Source organism: Lagenorhynchus albirostris, chromosome 12, assembly GCF_949774975.1.
Source record: "Lagenorhynchus albirostris chromosome 12, mLagAlb1.1, whole genome shotgun sequence".
NCBI lineage: Eukaryota > Metazoa > Chordata > Mammalia > Artiodactyla > Delphinidae > Lagenorhynchus > Lagenorhynchus albirostris.
This window is the reverse complement of record NC_083106.1, coordinates 34,471,577-34,485,655: the sequence shown is the minus strand read 5'-3', so window position 1 is coordinate 34,485,655 and position 14,079 is coordinate 34,471,577. Positions and strand designations below refer to the sequence as shown.

General features: G+C 34.7%; 1 protein-coding gene and 1 non-coding gene across 2 annotated transcripts in view; both read left to right on the top strand.

Moving 5' to 3' along the window:
- RSPO3 (R-spondin 3) overlaps nucleotides 1–13,836 on the top strand; it is a 77,026-nt gene extending 63,190 nt beyond the window's left edge. The window contains exon 5 of the mRNA XM_060167785.1: nucleotides 12,730–13,836. Within this exon, the coding sequence (XP_060023768.1) occupies nucleotides 12,730–12,923 (194 nt within the window). The 3' untranslated portion in view covers nucleotides 12,924–13,836. The remainder of the gene's footprint in view (nucleotides 1–12,729) is intronic.
- TRNAG-UCC (transfer RNA glycine (anticodon UCC)) lies at nucleotides 3,674–3,746 on the top strand. The gene has a single exon. It is a non-coding gene; the product is annotated as a tRNA-Gly (tRNA).
- Nucleotides 13,837–14,079: the final 243 nt, after the last annotated feature.

The following is a 14,079-nucleotide window of genomic DNA, read 5'->3' as shown; positions in this document are numbered from 1 at the left end:
CCACCGAACACAAAATTCAATGGATTACAACAAAAGCCACAGTCAGTCAAAACTCAAGGGGAAATCAAGCTTCTGAGACTGTGCAGTACCACTTCAAAAGCCCTAAGATTGGGCCAAGATGAGCCAGGGTCATATTTCATTATTTTAAAAGAAGACAACATTCCCTACTCCACCAAATAAAGCATCATTTGTGCCTGCTATAGAAGATAATTTAAGGAAGAAAAAAGCTATTTTGCCATCTTTCAACTTTTCATAATCATCCAAGTCCCTTCCTCTCCTCCTCCATTTCCCCACTCTCTCCCTGACCACCTCTTATTCTCCAGTCTCAGAAAAATTTTCTTAGGCCACTCTTTCCCAGTTTTGGGCTGAGAGGTTGTCCACATTCCCAGTCTCAGGGAAACCTTAGAGCCTTCAAATCCCTAAAACTGTTCTAGAATTTAAGTTCCTTCTCACAACAGAAGAGAGGATCCTCTGTAACCTCTGTCGCAACCTGGACTTCTAAGTTCTCTACTTGAAACAGCCTTAGGGATACTCTAGTTATTCATCATTGGTTTGGTCCCAAAGATGATCTTCTAGAGCATGACAAGTTAAAATTATTTCCCTGCAACCATGATGCAGCTCTCTGGAGTGGATGGTAGTCACTTGAAACCAATATTGTATGGAAGTGGCTAACTGGCAGAGGACTCCATAATAATAAATGTCATTCATTAAGACAAGTTGTTCAAAATACTGGGTAATCACAGCATGCTTGCATATGTGATAATAACACCAAAAGCATCTCTCTCTATGTCTGTCCTTACCCGTCTCTCCCTCAAATAGAATGACAAGCATTAAATCAAGAAAAGAGAGCATTATTCATCTTTTCATTTAATTTTTTTAACCAATATTTATTGAGTCACAACTGTGTACAGGCTTGTGCCAAAGAGAAAGGCAAACCTGCCACATTCTTTGGAGCAATGGTAGCAGTGCTTACCTGTGTACCAGGTATGGAGGCCTCCTATGCCTCCAGGTTCTCTGTGCACAAAATTATGCAAATGAATCAGGAACCCACTGCTGGAAGCCCCAACGTTATCCACCCGACCTGAAATAACCCATCCTGTGAATTGTATTTTCTTTCTAAATATTTTTATAGGGAAACAAAATTAAGGTTGAGTTTCTACAAAGGTAAGTCCATCATATTTACAGTTATTACTACAGTGTTCTTCCTATTTTATAAAAAGTAGAAGCATAATTCAATATCATCATGACATATTAAAAAGGGCCTGGAAATATAGATCAAAATTCAGTAGATAATATATGTAGATAATACATAAAATATACACTTAGGGACCCAATCAAAACAATGGAAGGAAATGGACTAATTAGTAGCAAAGAAAGAAGAGGGAAATTGGACTTCTCATGATAATGTCAGTGTTAGGAGAGGAAGTCCACATGTAAAAGTTTGAGTATCCAAAGAATGAACATAATTCTTTAAATTCTTCTGCATTAATCAGATGCTTATTAGAGCAACACATTCTATTTTTCCCACAACATTTTGAAAGTTTGCAAAGAAAAAAAGGGTGCAACTTAGTTTAAGTTAAATTAAATTTAACATATGGAAAATATGTTTGATAAGAAAAAGGTAAAAGTCACATAACTTAGCAGAGTCTCTTAATTTTCAAGGTTCGGGTTTCTGAAGAACTCTTGTAATTGGCTAAATCTCCTTTCAGACTTACTGAAAATTAAATTGGAAAACAGGCTTTCTGTCTTTGAATTAATATTTTTAAATCCACCAGAAAAATAGAACTTTTCCATCTGTGGTGGGAAGGGGCCTATAAATAAATATGTGCATATGTATTTATATGTATACACAAACATACACACACATTTGTTGCACATATGTCTACTCTCCCAACTCCTCCCCCACACTAACATGCATCAATACCATGAGAAAGGAAGTACAATGAAAAACTGTAAAATGCGATGTGGTAAAATATTACTAATCTCAATTATAGGGTGGATATTTCTAGATTAGTGAACGCTCAACTGCCCAAAACTTTTAAAGAAATTAAATCATTTGTATTCCATTCAAGTATATGTAACCACTGTTGATGAAATAATTACAAGGAGCTACCTTGTTGCTTATGGAAATGCATGTGAAAAGTATTTCTAATTAAGAACAGATATTCACACGAACAGAGTGAGAGAAAAAGTACTTAAAACAGCTTGTGTTATCTGCTACAGGTGAAATACACCCCTTATTATCTTATTTACATTAATGAAGAAACTTTATTTCTTGCAAATTTTAATATAGTAAAGGCTACATGGGGTACTCTATGTTTTCTAAGCTTGTTAAGAAGTCAATAGTTTGAGATAGAATCTGTAACAAAAAAAGAAAGAAAATACTAAAACTAGTATTACTGAAACTAGTATTAATAGTGAAAACATTTGAGAATGTACTGAAGTTGCATTAAAAAAATTAACTTTACATAAGTAATCAATAAATTGCTGAAAATACTAAATTATAACTATAAAAGAGTGTGACATCTTTACTAAAAATATGGAGTAACACACACTAGATAAAACGCTTGGTAGTTGTTTTCCCCCCTGTGATGTAATTCCAGATTAGAGTTACATTTTTCCTCCATCAAGCAGTAAAAAGCTTCAAAGGAAAGAAAGAGTGGGATGTGGTAGAATGAGAATTAGACAGCACAGTCAACTAGTGCATAAAATGATAAAAGTGACTAGAATAATATCAACATTTCTTGTATAATCAATCACTGCCAATGTGTCAGCAAGTATGAGGCCATCTCCTCCTGTCAATACAACCGAGTACACAATTTGGGTAAGGGAGGAAGTACAGCACAGTCAAACATGCCTATCAACACTTCTTTTTTTGTCTCAGAAGAACAAAATTCTGAGACAAGTTCTTGGACCAAATGGAAATTTATCCAAATGAAAGTCAAATGATAAATGCCAAGAGAATATTCTTTCTTTGGAATTCTTTCAGTTCTTCAATTTAACCAGCTGGAATGAATTTTCAAGTAGCATTCTGTTCAGACTTTTGAAATGAAGGACTTTCCTGTTAATTGGAAAACTATATTTCATGAAAGATGAAGACAGTGCTCTTGGCTTAGTGATTCTCTTTAAAAAAAAAAAAAAAGGCGTTTGGTGGATATTTACCATAAACAGATTCCAGAACCTGTATTTCAAGTATGAAAGACTGAACTGTGAACCTACACACCTAACTGAAGAAAAATGGGAAAATTCAAATACCAGTGTTATTCTGACTAAGCTCTACATGAAAACACACTGTCATTGTGTTCTCTCATGAGAGGAATATGTGAGGATGAAAAACAGTTTTAAAATATCAATTGTTAATTTTCAGAATCAAATATTGATATAACTGAGGTTTTTGGTTCTCTAAGGTAAATGAATTGGGTAAGTCAACAAATTTAAACGTTCTTTATTGTGTTACTTTAGCATGTGTTAGTGGGACTGGGGTAGGATGATTGTCAACTCAGAAAGATTTAGAGCAAGAGAATGAAAATTCACCAAGAAAAGTTCACCAAGAAAAACATTTTTAAGACTCAGATTTTCAAAGCAGTCTACACTTCAGGCAGTACTTTCAACTTATTGTTGACTAGTGATATATTAAATAAAGTTGTTACATTTAAAATTTAAATTGAGGACTTCCCTGGTGGTCCAGTGGTTAAGACTCTGCATTTCCACTGCAGGGAGCCCAGGTTCGATCCCTGGTCGGGGAACTAAGATCCCACATGCCGCGCAGCTCAGCCAAAAGAAAAAAAAAAAAAATTTAATGACACAAAAGTAGGAAAAATAATTTATCACAAAAATATGAAATGTTTTTTAAACATTCATTATAGTGAAGTATTAAAGAAATCATTGCCCATACTTCTTAAAGGAATCACTCAAAAGATGGTCTGACAATTGTGTATTCTGCTTTTAAAATAATTTTGTAGGAAATCCTGTCCATAATAAACTATCTTACATACTTTAAGTCTGGCAATATGCATATGATAGGAATTTTCAAAGCGGCTATTCCTAGAAAAAAACTGGGTGGTATTTTTTATATTTAAATTGCTGCAATAAATTTTTTAAAGGATGATATGAAAATAATTTTGACATAAACATTCCATAGACTCATACACATTCTCTACTTTGATGTATCAGATGGTAGCCTATAGCAGCAGTCAACATGAGTTGAGGGTGGGCTGTGAGGAGGGAGACAAGGTAGAGAATGAGTGTTACAACAAAGATAAACACATAAATTAATTTCCAAGATACTCATTAATACTTCGAGAAGACTGGTCTCCACTGAAAATTTTGGGAGGACACTCGACAATGCTACTAGGCAGGTTTCAACGGTTTTTGAAATAGCGGTGTCAGCCACATCACTGTCTAATTTCTGAAGATAAGCAATATACACATATCCTCGTAAATTCATAAACAGTATGTGAAACAATCAAAATATCATATGCAGAGTCATTTTTTGTAAAGAGAGCAGTAATAGTCATTTCACAAGCTAGTCATGAATTTCATGGCAAAAGTAATGAACAAAATTTGACTGATTTAATAGGTGAAATTTACCAACACGTTCTTTGACAGCAAATGAAAATCAGAATAAGTTTACTTGCTTATCCAATAGATGAAATTGTATACGACCCAAGATCTAGTTCAAAACACACTACGCAAACATGCTTAGATCAGGAAATTTTCAACATGTAAATTGTATGTGATTTAGTTTCCAAGAATTTTGTAATCTAACCTAATATGCTGGGTAGAATTTCAAAGTGAAGTTAAGAAATTTTGCACTGAAAAAAAAAAACAACACTGAACTTACTAATTTCAAGTGAACTTTCAAACAAAAGGTAGTTGATTCAAAAGAAATTAGCCCACATAAAAGAATACTAAGCTTAAAATAGTTATGTAATGTAAATCGTAATGCACTGTTATATTTTTTAAATATTATAAAATAAAATACAGGGTACCCTTTACTTTTATAATGAGTAAATTGTAAATATTGCAAATAGTAAAACATTTTGGGTTTCTTTTTTCTCCTTGCACTTTTAACTGTTCTTTTAATACTGACGACTTACAACAAGAAGGCATCACAGTATGCAGTATCCAGTATCTCTGACAGTTCCCTTGGCACTCTAGGTAATGTCCCTTTTGAGTGCAAGAAGTCCAGGGTAGCATTCTAGGCATCAGAACCATGAAGATGGACTGGAGTTGCGTTTGGGGGAAAGGCACATGGAAAGTTCTGTTAGGACGTGGAGCGAGAATTCAAAATTTCAGATCTTGAATCTTCAGTGAGTAATGAAACTATTTAAGCAACACAGGGGAAAAAAATCTGTAAAGGCCTACTGACAACAATCAATTCATAAGGAAAGTATTTGATTTGGCAAAAGCAAGTTGATTATGCTGAAGCATATTATGGAAATATAGATTCTGAAAAGTTGTTATTATTGGCGTTTATGATATCTGCCATAAAATGAAATTATTTATAATGGGACTGCCTTCAAGCCTCAGTGGGATTGTGAAATTTAAATTCATACAGTTTTTCTTTCTCTTTTTCTGATATTAAATGTAACAAAATATAAAAATCCCTGATAATTTTATTAGAATTTCAAAAATGTAATAGTGGTAGTTTTAAAAGTCAAATAAAGTTTCTAAGTTAGATATGAATGATAAGATATATATATGTATGCAATATCCTACCTCTATGTGATTGGGAGACGAGTGGAAATAATGAAAACTAAACAGACTTGTAGCAATAAAACAGAAGAGGGTAGAGCATGAGGTAACTGGATGGTGAAGACACAAAACATCTACTGCAAAGTTCCCTTAGGTTCTGAGGAACAACTGGCAGCTCAGGAAACTGAAGTTTCAAGAGGTCAAGTAAGTATGTTCTAATATTTACAAAACCTCTATGTTTTCCTATGTTAGTCCACACCTGCACACTGTCTTTTCTTTTTTGTTTTTTTGTATTCAGTAGTTTAAGTGTGAAATAAAACAAGAATACAAGGATGTCGTGTCACATTGTGCTCTATTGAGACACAGTTGTGGAGGCAGAGGAACACGGTGGTTAAGAAGAGCCCTCGTTTTCCTCATCTTCCCATGGAGGTTATAATAGAGCTTATAGACACAGTGCTCGCTCTTAGAAGTATGCCTGGCACATGGAAGTGTTCATTAATTTTTAGTTATCTGTCATTGCTCTTACTATTTTTAAAAACAGACAGCTCAAGTCATCTTCTCCTTGATTATTGCAACAGGATTACTAATTGGGAGTTTAAGGAGCAAAGAGAGGAGAAACATAAATAATCCAGCTTAAGAGAAAGTTAGAAGAGTGAGGAAGATTTCCCTGAAGGGGTGACATGTGAGTACTTAAGTCTGAGTTAGAGCAAGGGATACTAGAGAATGCATTCTAGGGAAATGAATCAAACATACGGGATCTGTAAACACTGTGAGTGTGGCAGGTGAAGTGCAGAGGTGACTAGGAAGAGAAGGATGAGGTCTTCAAAGTTGCTGACTACATAAGCAGGGGCCAGGTTACAGGACAAGCATCCTGGGCGCCATGGCAAGAAGTTTGGGTTTATCTTCTTTCACGTCAGAAAATTTACACTCAGTGCCTTTCAGTCAGGACAGACTTGTTTCAGAATCCCCAAAAGAATGACACAAATAGATTAACATCTCTTACATTAACCATTTTCAATTGGTGGCAAAATGTTATTTCATCTTAATATCTTTGCAAAAATGGGCTCAAGGTAACTCCCCAAATTACAGCACTTAGCAGAGCATGTAATGATACATCAAATTATTTTTCTGCGAATAGTTACTCAGAAGCATCTTGGAAGTTAAATGGAAGTACAATTGAACTAATTCATGTATTAAATGATGGTTGACCCTTAAACAACTTCAGAGGGTTAATCCAAGTATAATTTATTGTTGCCCTCCATATCCATGGTTCCTCTGCATCTGGGGATTTAACCAACCAGAAGCTATAGTACTGTAATATTACTGTTGAAAAATATCCATGTATAAGTGGATCTTCACAGTTCAAACCTGTGTTGTTTAAGGATCACCTGTACAGAGTAGATAAATCAAGTAGCTTAAATTTCCATTTGGAGAAATTGTCGCCTATTTTTTTTTAAACCTATCATTCTTTCATATTTTCCCTTTATTTGGAATAAATTCCTGAGTTAAAATAATAGCAAAGAAATAAGTGTTTCTATTTTATTAAAACAAAAACAAAACAAAAGGTTTTAATGCATTTCTCAAGTCAGTTCTATTTGGTAATAATATAGCTGAGAAGGAATTTGGCCTTGCTGACTTTCAGCTCTGTTCTTCACCACTGGGTCAGGCTGTCCTGTCCTGTGCCCACAGTTCAAAGACCCTTAAATATGTATTTACACGATAAATCATATTTGCTGAAGAAGTTATACCGTAGCAATTTCCCCTCCGTTGTGAAATTTCTTCGGTGATGTCTTAACAAAAAGGAAAAAAGTTGGAATTTTCATCCTCTATACATAAATTTCAGGTCCAACTCTAGATCCAAAATTCATCAGATTAACCCCATTTTCACACCACTTGTGTTCTTTTGAAGGTATAAAGCCTTGCCTTTCCAGTTGAATTTCCTTCTACACCCAATAAAGAGAAACTACCTAGCAATAAATTTTGTACTTTTGATGGGATATTTATTTAATTGGTTTGAATCATAGATTCTGTCATATTTAGTCCTCAGTTTAGAGTGTAGGATACATTCTCAGCTTTTTGAAAAAGTCTTGGAAGTGGAGCTGCTTAAGCTCAATAGCTCCCCTTAGTGGTATCTTGCAAGAAATTCACCAAGAAGCAGCTTTTATAAAGACAGACAGATATTTCTAAACATCTGGAAAACTGTGAACTGATATTCATAATTTGAATAATTCTCAATAAATAAATTATATTTGTGATTCTAAGGAGAACAACTCTTTTATTTATAACCGCATTATATTTAAAAGGGTGATTGAGCATTTTCTGTGGTTTTTATTTTTACTTGGAACTTAAAATATGTTATATGTAATTTAGGAAATATAATTCAGGATCATTTCCTTCTCTCTTTGTTCTTTTTAATATGTTTATTCTTTTCAGTTCATATTTCCTTGATATATTTTAAAAAGACTATCTGCAGCTAATTTTTGTTTTGTATCTAGGTGTCTATTCCAAATGTACCTAATCAGAAAACTTGACTTAAAAATTAGTAGCTACAGTAAGTTAAAAAACATATTTGATATCCATGGGAAAAAAAATATAAGAAAAGAAATGATAAGCCATGTGATATGAAATAAACTTTTTGAGAGTATATGTTTAAGGAAATTGGATCTTCTGTTGATCTACAGCTATGGTTCTTAAATGAAGCTGCACATAAGAATAAACTGGGGGTGGACATGTTTTTAACTGTAGGTTCCTGGGCCCATCATGAAAACTACTGAATCATGATCTCCAGGAGTGGCACTAGGAATCTGTATTTTTCAGAGTCATCTGCACTTGGAAACCTGGTCTGCAGAAAGCCCTAGGAGGTGTTTACATAAATGGCTATGTACTACTGTATTAATAGAAAGTAACTTCAGGATCTCAAAAAGGTCAAGCACCTACTCAATTATGTGACACTGTCTTGCAACAGAATCTTAAATAATACGCGGCTATATGGTCTTCACATAGACTTTAGCTACTCTTTTAAAAGTTAAGGCTCAAAAATAAATACCAGTCATTACCAATACTCACTTTATGGGTTCTTATTACTTATAGAAGTGTTTCTGAAATAGAAAATAAGGTCACATGTTAAACTAGTCACAGAAACACCCAAACTCTGCTTTGCTCTCAGATTCTGATACTTGCCCTTCTCCAGTTTTCAGTACCACTGGTCCTCAGGACAAACTCCCCAAATGGCAGTCAAGTCCTGTCTATTGTTCCAGCTTCTCTGGGTAATATACTGTATATAAACTCTGATCAAACCAAGGAAGTCTACTTCAGTTCCCCAGATTCACCATGTCCTTGCATGCCTTCATGCCATTGACATGTTGTTCTCTGCCTACCATGCCCTTTTCCCCTCTTCAGCCTGGCAAACTCTCACTAATTCTTTAAAGCTCAGCTCAAACATCACCCCATCTGGGGAATCTTTTTCGATCTCCATTGGCAGAGTTCAATGCTTCTCTTGGTCTGCAACCAGTAGATCTTGTGCATGCTTCAAATTTTGCATTAGTGTGTGACTATATTTATTGTGTCTGTCTCTATATCTCACTTGTATCCCCAGGTTTTAGCCCACTCTTTGGCATGGGATAGAGGTTTAATTTGTGTTTGTGTAATGAGTTATTAACATTCGCTTTCATTTCTCCCATGGTTAATGTGTGCCATGCACTATGCTAAGTGTTTTACAAGCATCTCACGCAATCCTTAAAAAGTTTAGCAAGTAGTAATGATTATCCACATTTTAAATATCAGACAACTAATCCCGAGAGATATCAACAACTTGCCAAAAGTCACACAAATAGCTGGTGGCAGACCTAGAATTTGAACACCATGTTTTTTTGACCCTAAAGACAGTGTTCTTTTTTTTTTAATTTAATTTTATTTTTTCTTATACAGCTGGTTCTTATTAGTTATCTGTTTTATACATATTATTGTGTATATGTCAATCCCAATCTCCCAATTCATCCCACCACCACCACCCCTGCCCCCTGCTTTCCCCGCTTGGTGCCCATACATTTGTTCTCTACATATGTAAGACAGTGTTCTTAAACATTACATTTCTATGCAAAGGCTCAGATTGTACTTGATTGCTAATAGCAATTTCTTTTTGATGGTTTCTATGCAAAGTCCGCCCATGAGGATGGAACATCGAGGGAAGATGAACATTCTTTTAATCATTGGAACACTCTACAACACAATTCTGGTGCGCGTGTGTATGTGCACACACATAATCAATGAATGACAAAACACAAACATATATATGTAAGATTGTGATAACTGGAATGCTTAGTTTGCATAATTACCCAAAAAAGTATAAAAATAACTATTGACCACATCAATGAAAAGTCACCAGAATAGAAAAAGAAATCCTCTTTAATGAAAACCTTACCAAATTTCCCAAATTGCATGTGATTTTTTAATGGACTAGAGCCACTCTTCTGCATTTTTATTTCTTGGACAAGAGGAAAATATATTACTTACGCAAAAGGGTAGTTAGCATTTCCAACCACTAACACATGGCCTGTAAAAAGTAATAATCACATTTTTCTATTGTGCAATAGCCCTCTGTTGGACAACAACAATGTACAATGTGCTAGTTTCCTGTTACTTTAGTAGAACCTCCCCTTTCACTCACCGCCCAGACTAAATAGTTATTCCTTGGATAATAAAACTATGATACTGGGTTTCAAGCTACTTCCAAGAATGTTTCTGCCCATATTAAGAAATAATCATATCAGTTTGCTAATAAGCAGAAATGCACTGTAAGTTGAGTACATTGTCACATGTAGCTAGAAAACGTATAAATCAATCTCTGACCAAGAAAGAAACAATATATTTTTTACATGTCCAAAACTTTATGGTTGGGATCACAGCTGTAAGATGTTGGACCATCATCAAGAGAACAATGTTAAACACTGAACTTTTGGATAATTTCCATAAAAATAACATTTTCTTTGGGGTCAGTAGTTTTTTTGGAACTTTGGAATGATTTTCACTGACAATATTTTTAGAGTTGAGCTTGAACACCTCCAAAATGCTCTTCAGAATGGAAATATTATGTAATCTAACCTTTGCAGCCATGTCCTTCAGAAAATCAAGCATACACCATAAAAACCAGCATTGCTCTCTTTCAGTTCATGCAGATTTGTGAAAACTAAATTATGGTACATATTCAAGAAAGTAAATTAACTCTTCAATTTTCTCTATTTAGTTACTAAGTTTATGTCAGCTCTTCAAATGTGTAAAGCCAGCATAAAAAAAAAAAACACCCTGAATTTCTTCTGTAGAAATCTTATCAATCCAGGATTATTCTTTTAAGTGAAAAGAATAATGGAATGGGTGAATCAATATACAACTAGTCAACCCTAGACATACAGTCAACTCTAACATTGTTTGCTCATCTCTACATATCCAAAATAATTTGACTGATATTTATTTTACGTGGTCTGAGTTCTCATTTTTGTTAACTGTTCTTTTAGAGTCCAAAATTTGGAGGTGTGTTATGTGGAGCCCAACAAGGCAAGTTTTCATAAAGTAACTGGAAGGTTTTGTAAATATAGTCTCAGGCAAAGCTAGCTGCGGCATAAAATCCGAGGAGACTGTGTTGGCCGAGTTTACGAATGCAGTATTAATATTGGTTCCTAGAATTCCATAACCAGAGCTCAAGAAAAGGAAAGCCAAACCACTGAATTCAATATTTGCAGCCTATTTCAGGACGTGAAAATATTTTGGTTCTGTCATGCAAATAATTTATCCAAAATACTTTTGTCCAAAGTGACTTTTTGTAGACCAAAACTAATTTCAGATTTTACATGGCTCAGTGTGTAGGGATACAGCCAATCAGAATTTCTCCCACACCAAGGCGTAGTTTGTTCCTAGTGTTCATTTACTATATTGATTTGAATCAGTAATTTTTCACTGGGATGTGGGTATGAATGGAGGTTACTAAAACCATGCCCTTGAAATTATTTTACACTGTAGGTTGTATATGTAAAATGTTAACGTGATAATAAAATACCTAGTTAATTCACTAATTTGAAATTTGAAAAAACGATTCATCTAATTTGGTGCCAGACTCATGCATTTTGATCAAATTACTCTCTTCTAAAACTGTTAACAGTTCTGCGAGTCCAATAGAATAAAATCCATTTCTTCACCCTGGCTCCAGTCTTTCTTGCAATATGCTTTTCTGCATCAAAACCTTTAAAGTCGTGTTGATTCCATTTTCAAAATGCCTCAGAGTGTGAATCTGAATAAATCTGTGCTTCAAACCCAGTTCAAGGTCAAGGTCCTCCATGGAATCCAGTATATTCCAATAAATATCTACTCATTTGGTTGATAGAGACACAAAGTCCCTGCCCTGGTAGCTAATACCATAGGGTTATCGATAAGTTATAGACACAGCTACCCCTGCATGTAGAGAATTTGTGATGGAAAGTAATTTCAACATATAAATACTTGCATTAAAATATAGTTATCCTGGTATTCCTCATGAACCTTTATTTACATATTTTTTATGCAAATTAATTCTCTTTTAGTAGATGGCATGTAGATATATCAGCATATTGCAAGTATGTAACTGCTACTTGGACAATTTTGAAAACAAAATAGTGCCTTATGTAGGAGCCAGATAATGTATAGACATTAATAAATTTCTTAGATGGCAAGAAATCTATTCAATAATTTCTATTAAATATCCATAAATAGCTATCATGTAAAATAATATTCATATCAAACTTATAGCAATAGAACCATCTGGAATTCAGAACTATCATATATTAATTGCTTCATTATATGTTGTATGTGTTTCACACTTACATTGCTTAAAATATAGCACAGCCTTCATAAAGACTAGTTGAATGAATGATTTAAATAGTAGATATTTGGTATCTGTGGGCATGGTATGCAACCTAAGAGAAATTCAACTACTTTTTAAAAACTTAGAATAACCAAATAGAACATGATTCAATGTTTTTTTAAAGGTGTATCCTTTCATTTCAGGAAAAAAAGGAAGGGAGAGAAAAAGAAAAAAACTTAATAAAGAAGAAAGTAAGGATGCAATACCTGATAACAAAGGTCTGGGGCCCAGCAGAGAAACTCCAGAGCAACGAGAAAACAAAGACAAACAGCAGCAGAAGAAGCGAAAGGTCCAAGATAAACAACAGAAATCGGTATCAGTCAGCACTGTACACTAGAGAGTCCCATGAGATTGTTGTAAACTCGTGATGCTGCTATCTCCACCAGATGCCCAGGACAGGTGCTCTAGCCATTAGGACCACAAATGGACAAAGTGTCAGTTACTGCTCAGTCTAAACAACATTCCAGATAGTTGCTATATTCTTCATACAAGCATAGTTAACAACAAAGAGCCGGAAGTTCAAAGAAGGGATGTTTTTGAATGGTTATCTTACGCGCTTCTGTGCATTTTTAAGAGACAAGAAATTTTGTACATAATCATCAATAGGCTATAAGATGTAACAACATAATGACGACATCTGGAGAAGCAACATCTTTTTCCTATAAAAGTATTTTTTGAGCTATTTGTTTAAAGAAGCAAATGATAGTTCTGCAAATTCAAAGATGTGGTATCCCTTCAAAAGAAACAGGAGATCAGAGGAGAGAAACATCTTTCAAAGGACAGTGTTGTTTTGTGCAGGAAGTCTAGAGAGTGCTCAGATTTTAGGGCCTGGCATTTGGAATCATAGGAATTATCACCACAGAAACAACTGTTATAAGCTTGGGTCTCTTGCCCTCATTTGTCCTTCTGCAAGAAGCATGAGAGTGCACATATTTACAGAATTAAATATACTGTATGGGATTGGCAAAATGTGGAAGAAACCATAGAGTTGGAGATGACTTTTGTGCTTTCCAAAACTGTGAAGGGTTGTGATTACCTGGAACAGGTCTCCAGTCTATGTCAGCACTGTGTGGTTCAGCCTCTGCTACCCCTTGGGTTATGTAAGTCTGTAAACATGTACCTGTAAGTTACTTCCAAAAACAAATCATACTTATTAGAAGAAAATTCTGATTTCATAGAAAATGAAAACTAGAGCAAGGAAAATATAACATGTTTGCAAAGTCATGTGTTTTCTTTCTCTCTCAACGGAGTGGGGGTGGGGGTGGGGAGCAATCTTATTACCTGCTTAATGGTCCACCTGGAACTGAAAGGGATACTACTTCCTAACAAAGTGTATCTAATGGGGGGAAAGCCACCACAATAAATATATTTGTTGATAGTTTTTAAAGCTTTGTTCATTTTGTTTTTTTAGAGAATTGTTACTCTTAGAGACTCCTGAATTAGGGAAGAGGATTCTGCATCCTATGTAATTCAGAACATATTACATTTCTCAG